General features: G+C 36.8%; 1 protein-coding gene across 2 annotated transcripts in view; it reads right to left on the bottom strand.

Moving 5' to 3' along the window:
• Positions 1–1,234: 1,234 nt before the first annotated feature.
• The window catches only part of CAPS2 (calcyphosine 2), a 30,718-nt gene continuing 17,614 nt past the window's right edge, over positions 1,235–14,338 (bottom strand). For both annotated transcript variants that reach the window (XM_064655625.1, XM_064655624.1), the window contains 8 exons: positions 13,651–13,746; positions 13,465–13,558; positions 10,639–10,754; positions 7,762–7,832; positions 5,616–5,770; positions 4,941–5,060; positions 3,818–3,914; positions 1,235–2,527 (listed from right to left, as the gene is read on the bottom strand). In XM_064655625.1, coding sequence (XP_064511695.1) covers positions 2,352–2,527; positions 3,818–3,914; positions 4,941–5,060; positions 5,616–5,770; positions 7,762–7,832; positions 10,639–10,754; positions 13,465–13,558; positions 13,651–13,746 — 925 coding nt within the window. In that variant the 3' untranslated portion in view covers positions 1,235–2,351. The remainder of the gene's footprint in view (positions 2,528–3,817; positions 3,915–4,940; positions 5,061–5,615; positions 5,771–7,761; positions 7,833–10,638; positions 10,755–13,464; positions 13,559–13,650; positions 13,747–14,338) is intronic.

Here is a 14,338-nt window from a genome sequence, read left to right as displayed (position 1 = left end):
CAATCCAGCTGGTTTTTAACCCAGCAAAGAGGGCACCCATCCAAGCCATAGGCTGCCAGCTTCCCCATGAGCATGCTGTGGGAGGCAGTATTGAAAGCTTTACTGAAGTCCAGGTAGACAGCATCTACAGCCTTTACTGCATAAACCAGGCAGGTTCCTGGTCATAAAAGGAAATCAGGTTGGTGAAGCAGGACCCGCATAACCAACCCTGTAGTTAAAAGAAATTATATACTTAGCAGGTTTCACATAATTACAGAGTACCTGCTTGTATTTCCAGGCAATTTCCGACCTTTAGAATTTATCTTAGATTACCCTGTTAGGGATCTGTCTTCAGATTAAAAAAAATTATGCATGACTACCAAAGCTACATCAACAATATTGTTATAACAGCACCTCATTTCTGTGATAAGAACAAAATAAAGAGCAAGTAATTCACAGCAGATGTGACCTACACAGCTTTGGCTGATAAGCAGGCCCACTTAGGATATGTCTACTTGTCATGAATTTTTCCATTCCATAGGAAAATGTGGAATAATCTTCCTAAAAGCTTCACAATAAAATTAAGCATTGCAAAAAGAAAATACCTCACTTCACCATCACTTTCATTCATTAAATTGAGCTACAGTTTTATTTGTTGGTACAATTCTTCTAAGTGAGCAAGTCTAAATAGAGCAAGTGATTCTTAAAACAATTAATAAAAATCAATTGGTATTTTTCAGTTATTTGAACTGACACATTAACAAGCAGATCCCTGTACAACCAGATGAAGCTGCCCTTCTCAGAATCACCAGTTCCAGAAACACTAATTAAAAAAATCTTTCCATCAAGAGAAAGTCTGGCAGGAATTGTGAACAAGAAAATTGTAATGAGCCACATCAGAATTCCTGCTTAGAATAACCATTGATAAAATCTGCCTTTCCCTGTAAACCAATACACACAGACTTTTGCAGCCCCAAAAGAATCCTCCAGAATCTCTCACTTGAAGATTCAGAGCAGAAACTGAAATTCTTGTTACAACTGAGGGTACAAACAACCAAAAAATAAAAACGCACAAGCTATCAGACCAAGGAAGTACTATATCTAGAATATACCCATCATCGACAGAGGGACCAAAGTCCCTCATTTCGGCATCCACTCCAGCACTGCTCCTTAATTCCTATGAAATATAAATTCTGTCTCAGAGGAAGGTTATGTTAACCATAGACTATAAATTCAAAACCACGCAGACAAGCTCTAAGGAAACTAATACATTTTAATCGTATAGGCTTAAGAAATGCAGTTCAACATACAGTTAATTTTAGTGACAGGTCTATTGAAACCAAAGGCTATCTCTCTCTCACTGTGTAATTAACAATACTTTTTTATTTCTTAACACTAATAATTTTACAGAATTAACAAGATGTATTACATTGAAAAAAGCATCTGTCTGAATATTTGAAGTAGCAAGGATTATTTTATGATTTAATTTTTGTGGTGACACAGGTGGTTGTTTTGGGGTTTTTTTTAAATACTTTTCTGTTTTATACTTTCAGAGTAGATATGAAATGCTATATGTCCATTCGACAAAATATATAATTGCTAAGTATTAGTTAAAAAAAATCCTAGGGATATAAAGAAAACTTATTTGTTTAGAAAACCACTTAGCAAAATGTAGGAAAGGAATATGCATTATAAAATTTTATAATATGCATTATAAAATTCATGTGTGCTTTATAAAACCTTTGGGATTCAATGCTCAGCTTTGGATTCTTGACCAAAATGACCAAGTAAGATCAGTCAAGATGGTCCATAGGCCAAGGGGCTAGTTGCTGTGAACGTCTCTGCACTTTCAGTACTGCAAACACCCTCAAAACTGGAAAAGTATGACCTGCTCTCTTTCAAGCTAAGTGCTACCATAAGAAACAAGAAACAAGACAAAGAATGTTATAAGAAACTTTCTTAAGAAAAGTTACCATTGATATACAGTCGAACCTAAAACTTTTCACAATGCATCATAAAATCTTCTCTTGCATATACACTTTCATGCATTTTAGTATTCTAATTCCCAGTTATTTTAAAATATGCCACTTTATTCTAATATCAAAAAGGTGGCTTTTGGTATAAGAAACAGCCTTTATTATTTCCAATGAAATGAAACAAACAGTATTTGTATTAGCAGAGTGGCTAGCATAGCTGAACAGACACTCCAAGAAATTTGGCATATATTATTCTTAAAGTATCTAAAGTTTTCAGTTCCTGACATCAGTTTAACACACTAATTATAAAGCAATGCACATCAAGATTAAATCCTCCCTTATTTAGTTACTCCTTGTTTAGAAAATGTTTCTTCTTCATTTTTGTCATCTTCCACTCTAAACACCCCAAGAGTTCCTTAAGATATTAACAAAATCATCATCACACACGATTCCAAAACTTAATCCTTCATAGTAATCTTCAAACTCAGAATAGGACACTTCAATGGGGTTGCTGCAGGTCTCTCCTAATGTTTCTAGAAATGACGATTTAATTTCTTCTTCTGCAGCTTTGCCTATAAAAGTATATTTTTCCATTAAATACATTTTAAAGAACAGTTAATATGTAGCATTTAATATAATTCAGGCAAGAAACTTTCAAATTTTAGCTTTCAAATATTTTTTTCATGAGCAAAGTCAAGATTCTGATTTCAGAATTAAGTTATTGGCTCACTTAATATAAGCTGTAGAAATCACCTTACTTTGACAGCATGATAGCATTAAATATCAACAGAAACATGGTCAGTCAATTGCAATGAATTAATGACATCAGGGAAATTTTTTTCTTCAAGGGAATGCAAAAGTTGAATAATGCATTTGTAAACTAAAATTTTGGTATTTCAGAAGTTATCTTGTAAGAACATGTAACACAAGTTCAAAGTTCTAGGAAAACTTTAGGATGCAAATTAGCATTTGAAAAGTGCTCTGCAATTTATATGTGTCCTAGCGACTTTATAAAGATAATACTCAAAATGGTTTTGTGTCATTGAGAAAAAAAATGCAAAAAATATGCCACTATAGCATTGGAAAAATTCACATGTTGTATCCCTATACCAGCATGTGTCTTCATATGTTACCATTAAAATCACTGGCAATACAAAAAAACATCCTCTTTTCTACAGGTAAAACCAAAAGGGTCACGACACTATGTAGACTTTCATAGTGACTATTTTGGTACATATTATTTTAGAAACTGCCATACAAATACTTAAATTCCTATTTTTTCAATGGTAGATTTTAAACATTTTTGAGAATCCTGAAAAAATAATGAATAATGAATGAATAATGAAGAAACCAGCACTTCCTCTGTAAAGGATGACAAACCTGTCCCAGAAATAAATGAAGTGCCTTCTGAATAAATTATTCAAGTGTAGAGTACACTCTGTGTCAGTTGGAATCCTTGTGTATTTTGATGGAAAACAGTCATGTGAAAATAAGAGTATCCTCCTAAGTGAAAATTATTTATATCGTATTTGTCACTGATAACTTACAGATGAAAGCTGAGAAATAACTGCTTACATGTAGTCCTACACCGACATGGAAAACAATTACTCTGCATATATGCAGTGATGCAGTGTGTGCAGCTTGATAAAGAGCAGTATTAAAATTGTATATATAAACTCCATTACTATTTATAGTCATATTCTGGATACATTGTAAGTCATCAGACAAAAAAAGTTCTCCTTAACAGTTCAAGTCTAAGCCAATATGAAAACAGTCTGTATTTCCAACCAGTTTCTGCATCTGGTACTTCTGCTAATGACTTCAGAAGTTACAGATTTTTTTTGTTTGTTCATGTGAATTACCTGCCAATACTAGAGGATGTTTCTTTGCACAGTAACATTTCCTGACGTCCACCATAGGCACACTCCCAGTTTTGTTGAAATCTAGTTTCATATAAGCCTATAGGGAAAAAAAGAGTTAAGCATGAGCATATAAGGAAAAAAAAAGTGGAAAGATGAAAAGATCAAATACACTTAACTACTTGGCTTACACTAACAGATCTTGTGCAGTAGATTATGTCAATTTACCTATTTTATATAAGGCAACAGATACCAAAAAATTATTCTAGATTATTCAGTTTCATGATTATTTTATCTCAACAGCTTTCACATCAAATGTAGTCCCCTCATCAAGTCAAAAAGTTTTTCTCTCCATAATTTTTAGCTCATCCTTAGAATCAGAAGTTAAGCTGCTTCCCTTCTGCCTCCTCCAATTCCTAAGATTCCTGCATCATTCTGACAGAGCCTCTTTAGCACTGCTAACAGCAGCTTCATTTTCATTTCAGTTTACTCCAATACACATGCTCAATATAAAAGGCTAGAAGAGTCGGATTTCTCCATGATTGAAAGTATGAAAGTATATGTCATTTTTCTTGATCTTGATATCCAGTCACTACTACTTGGCTGGTTTGTAATCAGTGTTTGATACTGCAAACAGCTCCACATTGCATTATAGACACATAACAAGTGGTACTTCAAATACAACAAGTCTCACAAATGACTCTAATTGTAGGTCTCAAAGGAGACAAGTATTATTGCCTCCTATTTCAGGCAATGTGGGAAAAAAGTCTACACTGATATAGTCATCTGCCAAAATAAGGAAACAGACTTCTGGAAGAGATTGTTTTAGGGTGTCAGATGCTTTATACACTGGACTGAACTATAAGAAAAGCACACATATACATAAAATCAAAATAATAAAGAAATTAATTCTAGAGTTTAAAATTAACTAATTCAACAACAGAACAGCATGCAGTCCTCTAATTTACTTTTATTTTGACAAACTGATCTGTAACTTTAAAAAGTCAATTTCCAAAAACCCAACTCAGAAAAACAACAGAACTCAACAACCAGGACATGATAAGTAACTAACTGCAAAGTTAGACTGCAAAATCTTTGCATTTAGAATATCTGCAATAAAACTTACTTTTCTTACAAAGGCTTTCCTATATTCATTCATTTCTCCAAATATGGCACGAGTAAATTCTCCATAGTCGACCTTATCACTCTTGCTATCATCAAGAATAAGCCATAAAGATTCAAAGTCCTGCAATTTAAAAATATTTTGCCAAAGTTCTTCAGTGTGTCCTAAAATAAAACATTCGCTATAATGGAAAATTACAATATTGTCACCACAAAACCCCCAAACTTCTAAATCCAAACTCATTTAAAGATTTGTAAAAATAATGCATATCAGTCACTGAGGACCATAATTCACATTATTTGCAGTTCTGATAGCTGTGGGTTATTTGCAAAACCTAACATATAAAACAAAGGAAAAACATAAGAAAATAGCATAAACTATTTTTTAAAGCCAAAGGAGAAAAAATGGATTGCAATCACACTTGCTTCTTCATGTCATGATGTAAGAAGATTGCATGCTTTAAAATATATTATTTTTTTATTTTTAAGAATTTCACACAAAACTGAATGCACAAATGCCAATATACCACAAGGGGGGAAAAAAAGCCAAATCAAAAACACCACCAAAAGAAAATGTGCAAAAATCAGCTATTAAACTACAGATTTAAGCAAAGAAAAGAAAGCAATTCCATAATTTAAGAAAGAAAATACCCATGATTACAGTTTCAGCTAGACTTACCCCTTCAGGCATTTCCAAATGGAATACTCTTAGAGCTTCTTTAAAGGCTGCCTGAGAGAGAAAACCATTTCTGCTCTTGTCTACTTGTCGGAAATACTTTCCTAAGCCCGTTATAACCCGAACTCCTCTTTTACTTAGTGTCCCTCTGAATATACCTGAGGATTTAGAGAAATAAGGGACACAATGTTTACCCGAAGTTGGCCCCTTGCTATGGAGGTAAAATAGAAGTAAAGAACATCACATCTACTTATGATAGTGCTGGTTAAAATGACATATCTATGCATCCAGGCTCCCTGATCTTTGATGAAAGAATACCAGTCCAAAATGAAAGTATCAGTTACTTAACATTTGAGTGGAAACCATATAAAGCAGCAGCACAAACTTTTAAAGAGACCACAGAAGGAAAGGAATAATGGCTATTGCCCTCTATATGCTCAGATTATATAGCTGTTTACTTCTGCTAGAACAGATTACATACCATGATTCAACATACAAAGCAACTCTGGAACAATACAAACACTCCATTATGAAACAGAGTTGCTTCTTTATTGTGCAAACATGTTAAAAACATGTGGAAACAAGGACAAATATGAGTAATTATGCAAAATCGTTCCAGAATTATATGCAGAGAACTATTTCTAGGGTAAAAACAACTGCCTTATCAAAATCTTCAGGTAGGAGGTTTACTTTAGGGATGCCCAAGTTTCTCAGCATATTCTGTTAACAGAAGTCACCTGCTATTACCTTCAAATTACTTGTATCTACAATTATAAAGCAAAATAGGGGCATGGTGTATCAGGATGCTCTGCTCTGGAATGTGGACAAGCAACCTGAACAATTCCCTATTTGCAAAGCTATCAGTGGTGGACTGAGAGAGGATATGTCTTGCAGCTTTTGGTATTGAATTATGTTAAAACCAGTCTGACACATCAACCCCAAACTAACATCCTGATAATAAGGCAAAGATTTGGCAGATAAGCTGCTAAGCTGACCTGGAGACACATGACTGGCAGTCAATCACTTTAAACTATAAAAGTCCAGTCCATTTGCATACAGTAGGTTCTTCTAACATGACCCTTCTTGGAGTGTGTGTGGAGATTCCTCCCATGGATGGGGACACTCCTCAAGGTTACCCTCAAGGCTGAGTGAAAGAGATCTGCCCATGGTCATTTGTATGGGTGAGTTACATCAATCTCAATAATAGTTTCTTTCTATTTTGCTTGCTTTAATATAATCCTTTGATATAGTGCACTATCCTATCCCTAGTAGTTTTAGTTTCTACACTGTGTAGCAAATAATTCTGATTAAGATCTTTTGTCTAATAATTTCTCATAATAAATAATTCATTTTATATAAATATACTCAGTTTGCCATCTTTAATCCTGCAGGACAAAGTTGCACAAAGGTTCAGTCACACCTTTGTAATTCCTTAGACTTAGAACTATTGACAAAGTCTGGGGCTGAGATTGGATCCAGCCACACCCAGGCTCCTCTCTGAGAAGCAGTTTAGAAAGCAAGGGGTTCCTTTCTGCACCTCCTGACTTAACGGGAGGGCTTCTCTAACAAACTTTGTCTGAAGCTCCCACTCCCACCTGTGACATAAGGTGAAAGAAAGAAGTTTTTTCCAGTGAAGATACTCAGATGGATGTTAAAAGGTGCCTTAAAGTATACACATGTAACCTTCTTCCAGGCCACACTAGGAAACCTTTGAGGTAGTCAGATAATTGAGAAATCAATTTGTGTCTATTATGCAAGGAGAAAAAATGGAATAACTAGAAGATTAAAAAATAACCCTAATTTTTATTCCAAAAATTTTTTGTGAAAGTAAATGTCCAAGTACATTCTAGTGACCTAAGAGTGCCTACATAAAACAGGTTTAGCAAATGACAGCAAACATTCACAATTACTCTCTACCTTCTCCACAATCTTTACCCAGACTGTTTATTCAAAGAGACAGCAGAAAACATTCTTATGACTAATTTGTGCTAGTATCAGATTCCAGTAATATTCTGATAAATATTTAACTTTTGTTTAATTTCATTTATACAAATAAAATCTTTATAACATCACTATTGTTCATTGCCCTGAGCTGTAAAGACACAGAGATACAGAAATTACAATAAAATGGGTTCTGGTAAACACAAACCTTGAATCTTCTTGAAAACTTTGCTGTCTGCTTGCTTGGAACTTTGTTGCTTGAATTCCACAGAAGAAGCTCTAAAGAAATCAAAATTAATGTTGATTGGTGAAATTACACATATTACTATATTCAAAACAGCTGTATTAAAAAAAAACAAAAAAACATATTGAACTTTAATTCAAATCACCTAAACTGGAAAGTCAACAACCACCTACAGAGGACAATGTATTCTCTAAAACACATGTGTAAATCAAAAGATTCATGCTTTGTGATAGCAGGACACAGGTGCTCTTGGAAACCTGCAACAGATCTTTTAGACTGTAGCTGAGCAGGACTCTCTTTCAGTACAGTAATGAAGGTTAGAGGACTCAATTCAAGAGTTTTGCACCAGAGAATAGAGCTATGGTGGGTTGACCTTGGCTGGACACCAAGTGCCCACCCAGCTGCTCTATCACTTCCCTTTCCAACTGGACAGGGGAGAGAATAAGATGGAAAACAACTTGTGGGTATGGATAAGGCAGTTTATTAAAGCAGAAGCTAGGCAAAAGCTTGCATGTGCAAAAGTGAAGGGAAAGACAGCAGCGTTTATTCTCTACTTCCCATGAGCAGCGATGGTTGGCCACTCCCGAGAAGCAGAGCTTCAGTACGCACCACGGTTTCTCAGCAGGCAGCCATTGGAGACAATGAATGCCTGCCTTCCTGCTCCTTGCCTTAGCTTTTATATCTGAGCTGATGTCATATGGTCTGGTATGACATCATATCTGATATGACATCATATCCCTTTGGTCAGTTTAGGCCTACTTGGGTTCCCTCCCAGGATCTTGCTCTCGACTGAGGAAGGGATGTTACGGTGCTGGTGCTGTGCTCAGCAGCAGCCACAACACTGGTGTGTTATCAACACCCTTCTGGCTACCAATGCGAAGCACAGCACTGTGAGGGCTGCTATGGGGAAATGAACTCCAGCTCAGCCAGACCCAATACAAGAGCATTCAATAACACCCGCATACAGAAGAAAAAGACAGACTTCACTGTCTGAAATTTAGTCACTAATGGAAAGAACACAGAGAGAGCATAAAAAAAGAAACAAGCTATTCCACCACAGGTAGCAAAAAAAGCCAAAATTATAGCCCAGTGAGCAGGTCGTCTTTCTGGAACCTTAAGAGATAACACTGGATCAACTCTAAATTTCACAAGTATAAGATTAGCAACAAATGAAAGAAAAAGCTGTTTACCTGAATGATAGGCTTCTGAGATGTAAATTTCTTACATAAACTATCTTAAATTAAACTATATGGTGTTTTACCTCATGGAGGGAACAATTAGCACTAAGCATCATACAACTATATATTTCTATAACCAATTGAATTTGAATTTACTGTTCTATGCACTGTTAGCTCACTACAGCTCCTTTGCAAAGCTTTCAGTATAAAGAGACATCAAAATGAATATTACCGTAACTGAGAATAAGCTTCATGTGTCTAAACACTTACATAATAGTGTAGTTGTGCTAACAAAAGTAGTCAAAAGTAGTCTTTAGATACGGAACATATTTAATTGAGATTTTGTTATTGCTCTTCCTAATCAAGCAGGGATCAAAGCATTTGATATATGAAGAGAGGCTGGGAGAGATGAAACTGTTTAGCCTGGAGAAGAGAAGGCTTGAGGGATCTTATCAGTGTGCATAAACACCTGACAGGAGGGAGTACAGATGACTGAGACAGGCTCTGCTCAGTGGTGCCCGATGACAGGACAAGAGACAATGGGCACAAACTGAAACACAAGAGGTTCCCTCTGAACAATCAGGAAACACTTTTGTTCCATGAGGGTGACTGAATACTGAACAGGTTGCCCACAGAGGCTGCAAAGTCTCCATCCTTGGAGGTATTTAAAAACCCAACTGGATGCAGCCTTGAGCAATCTGCTGCAGTAAACCATGCTCTGAACAGTAGGGATGGACTAGAGACCCTCTTGAGGCCCCTTTCTATGATTCCATGATTTTATGAAAATTTCTACCCTGTAACATCTGCTATCAGCTGACACTCCTCACCAAAATCTGAGTAATCAAACCCTGACTGTATTTCCAACACTGTTGAATAACTTCCATGATCAGGCAGGCACAGCCACAGTGTGATAAATTTTATACCAAGATGTTATTTGTACTAAGAAGCAGTATACTCACAATAAAAGCCAGAAACTGCAGAGAAAGATACTTAATTATCTAGACAGATGACTTCTGTACAGGTATTGGTATGAGACACATAGTCAAAATTAACCATTTACCTAACCATTTGAAAAAATTCTAAAAGAATTCTCATCTTTCAGTCTCTGGGACAACATAATTTAGTAAAAACTATTTTGAAAGAATAAGTGCAGAAAACTTGCAGTCTTCAACATGTAACAATGCCTGGAAGAATTAGGAGAGGAATGAAAAAGAAAATGAAAAACCAGAGAGATAAACTTCCAATTCTTCTCCTGTGTGTGTTCAAACACTTATATTATCATGACTGATATAAACTTTTAACATACATGTCACAAAAGATTCAATAATAATGTTGATCATAAAAAAAGCATTTTTGCCCAAATGTAGTATTTTAGTTCATCACATAAGAAAATTTTCAGTGTGTGATTAGTATATAAAAACATGTAACTTCAAACACTGCAAATAGGACAGATTCAAAATTTAATTAATTCTTTTATCCTTATCATTCTAGAAAGTTACTGAACTATGCAAAGTCCACTAACACTATTACTAATTTAAACAGTCTAAATACAGATTCTGTTTTTAGCAGTGTAAGTAATAAGGTATTAGAAGCTCTCATTAAAAAAAATCTTTTTTGCTTAAGGAATGGAAGGTAATTTGAAAAACAGTTACCAGTTACTTACTTTAGAAAATCCATAGCTGCTTCATCAATACTTATCACACGAAGGGTGAAGACAGGGTTCTGTTTAACGCTTTCTGGAAGGTTATGATCAACACTTCGGAAAGTTAGATTAGCTCCCTGTTAGTAAAGCATACAGTGATTTAAAAATAGGTCATAGGTCATAGGTCCTGTGCACTTCAACATCTTCATAAATTACTTGGACACATGACTGGAAAGGATACTAAGCAAGTTTGCAGACAACACAAAACTGGGAGGAGCTGTTGACTCCCTTGAAGGCAGGGAGGCCCTGCAGAGAGACCTCAACAAATCAGAGGACTGGGCAGTCACCAACCATATGAAGTTCAACAAGGGTAAGTGCTGGATTCTGCACTTGGCAAGAGGCAACCTCGGATGTTCGTACAGACTGGGGAATGAGATGCTGGAAAGCAGTGCCATGGAAAGGAACCTGAGGGTCCTGGTTGACAGCAGTGCTCTGGCAGCCAGGAGGGCCAACCGTGTCCTGGGGGACATCAGGTAAAGCATCCATCAGCCAGTCAAGGGAGGGGATTGTCCCTCTCTGCTCTGCACTGGTGCAGCCTCACCTTGAATATTGTGTGCAGTTTTGGGCACCTCAATATAAGAAAGATATTAAGGTATTAGAGAGTGTCCAAAGAAGGGCAATGAAGACAGTGAAGGGCCTTGAGAAGAAGCCGTATGAGGAGCGACTGAGGTCACTTGGTCTGTTCAGCCTGGAGAAGAGGAGACTGAGGGGAGACCTCACTGCAGTCAACAGCTTCCTCATGAGGGGAAGAGGAAAGGCAGGCAATGATCTCTTCTCTGTGGTGACCAGTGACAGGACCTGTGGAAATGGCCTGAAATTGTGTCAAGGGAGGTTTAGGTTGGATATTAGAAAGAGGTTCTTCACCCAGAGGGTGGTTGGGTGCTGGAACAGGTTCCCTGGGGAAGTGGTCACAGCAGCAAGCCTGACAGAGTGCAAGAAGCATTTGGATGCTACTCTCAGGCACATGGTGTGACACTTGGGGAAGGTCCTGTGCAGGGCCAGGATTTGGACTTGATGATCCTCGTGGGTCCCTTCCAACTCAGCATATTTTGTGAATTTCGTAAAGTACATCATCCAAGACTTTCAAGCATTTGTTATAAGCATTTATGAAATGATGACAAAGTGTAGCTGGGGTGAGTTAACCTTCTAAACAGAGCCCTTCTAATACTAAATAAAAACAGCTGAGCCTCAGGTTCCAAGATGACACATTATCCTCTACATGCAGGTTTGTCTAGTAAGAGGGCATACTGTTGCCTAACCTACAGCTGAAAAATTTGAGGCTACAGATTGTTGTTCCCTCAGACAGGCTCTGCTTTTCAATTTTTCTTCTCCTTTCAGCCTTATAAGGTCCAAAACTCACTGGACCAGAGAAGAGAGTCACAGAAGGTGCAACACTGACTCCATGAGAGCAAAGTTCTCTCAGACTAGGAGAAACTCTTCAGTTGTTTTATTGTTTAACAATAAAGTTATGCTTTAAAAATTCTCTAAGAAATATGGAATAAAAATATGTTATTAGTAGCATAGAGTTCTACTATCCTATATAGTCTCCTCTAAGTAGTACTAATTCCCCTTCCTTCCAATTTGGGGACAGAGGACACACCTGACATATTCTTCAAAGTTAAAGATGCTTTTTCATTTGGAAGAAGAGGGGAGGGGAGGGGAGAGAAAGAAAAGCAGCAAACTAAATGCAAAGAATGCTGAGAATAATAAAAAAAATAGCAGTAGTTTTAACTGTAATAACTGTAATCATTTCAGAACTCAAGAATTCAGAAGGAAGAGACAGAGACACTGTTATTGTGCAAGTGTTTAAACTATTTGGACTTTATGAAAGGTCTGTATATCTTTAATATCAGCTCACAATTGTAGATATGGAGATTCACAGATATAACATCATTCCAATGATACATCTTTATTCAGAACCCATTTCCATCTGCAGATTACAAAAATACAAATGACAATAAAAAAAGAAAATCTCTAACAAGTAGCTTCAATCTCCATATCACAAATTTGTCTATTTCATTTTGGAAATTCTTAGACTGTCACTACATGCAAGCAGTTAGGATAAGTCATATGATGAGACAAAGCATACTAAAAACTAAAGTCATCTTCTCTTACTTTCAATACTTTATACAAACATGGTTTTTGCTCTGAACTTCAGATTTGCAGGAGGATGTGAAGAACTCAGTGAAAACAGTCTGCACTTGAAAACTGGCTCAAGTATTTATAAACCACGAACATTTAACTCAGTACAGAAGTACAGCAGTACAGAAGATGCAATATGATTTGTAGTCAGTCATCAGATCAGTTGGCAGATGAAGTTTACCATTGTTTAAAATGCTTGCTCTAAACAACTGGCAGTGTACATTTGAAACTGTAGGTTAAAAAAAATTAACCTGCAACTTCTTCATGTGTAAAAAATAATTAATCATTGCCTCGAGTTAAAAATGCCAGTAGACCTTGCAAAGATTATTTATTCTTAACAAATACTTCTTCAGGACTCTCCAAGCAGATAATTTTGCCCACAAAAGGTCCACACTCCCTGCAGTCTTGTGCCCTCTAGGGGGAAAATCACAAACTACACCTTAATCTGAAGCCTAAATTGGAATCAATAAAACACGGGACAACAAAATAATCCAGACTCCTAGAAGTCTTTAATTCAAAAATGTTATTGAAGGGAAGACTTTTGGTCTTCCCAGAAGGCTAGATCACAATTTTCAATTCGAATACCTAAATATTACTTCCAAGTCACCAACAAAATTGCCTTACATTCAGCAGAAGAATACTTACAACATAGAGGTCACCCAGATCATAAGCTTTTCCCTTCCTTTGCCCACGCTGATGTCGATAAACTCCCTTCTGAATGAAAGGCAAGGCGTTTGTTCTGTGAAATAATTCAAAATTAAATTTATTTAGGCTTCTTAGATACAGTGAAAGATGTTTCCTAAAACCTTTTTAAAAAGTAATTTATCCTACCTGTTTCTTCCAAACTGTCGAAATTCATACACAGTGAGGGATCTGTCACATGTGAAAAAAAATCCAATCAACTCTCTACAAGCATCGCGGCCATTTCTAGAAGGGAAATTAAAAAGCACCTTTATGTTTTTCGTCTATATAAATCCAATTCACCCCAAACATAAATAACACTTATTTTGGAATCAGAATGGTTTGGGTTGGGTGGGACCTTAAAGATCATCTAGTTCTAATCCTCCTGCCTTGGGTAGGGACACCTTCCACTACACCAGGTTGCTCAGAGCCCCATCCAACCTGGCCTTGGACACTTTCAGGGATCAGGCATTCATCACTTCTCTGGGCAACCTGTTCCAGTGCCTCATCACTCTCACGGTAAAGAATTTCTTCCTAATATCTAATCTAAACCTGGCTTCTTTTAGTTTAAAGTCATTTCCCCTTGTCCTACCAATACATGCACTTCTAAAAAGGCCCTCTCCAGCTTTCTTGCAGCCTTCCTTTAGGCACGGGAAGGCTGCAATAAGGTCTCCCTGGTGCCTTCCCTTCTCCAGACTGAACAATCCCAACTCTCTCAACCTGTTCTGATAGTAGAGGTGCTCCAGCCCTCTGCTCATCTTCATGACCTTCCTCTGGACTTGCTCCAACAGGTACACATCCTTCCTGTGGTGGGGACCCCAGAGTTGCATGCAGTACT

The sequence above is a fragment of the Pseudopipra pipra genome, chromosome 5 (genome assembly GCF_036250125.1).
Source record: "Pseudopipra pipra isolate bDixPip1 chromosome 5, bDixPip1.hap1, whole genome shotgun sequence".
Classification (NCBI taxonomy): Eukaryota; Metazoa; Chordata; class Aves; order Passeriformes; family Pipridae; genus Pseudopipra; species Pseudopipra pipra.
This window is presented reverse-complemented; position numbering and strand designations above follow the sequence as displayed.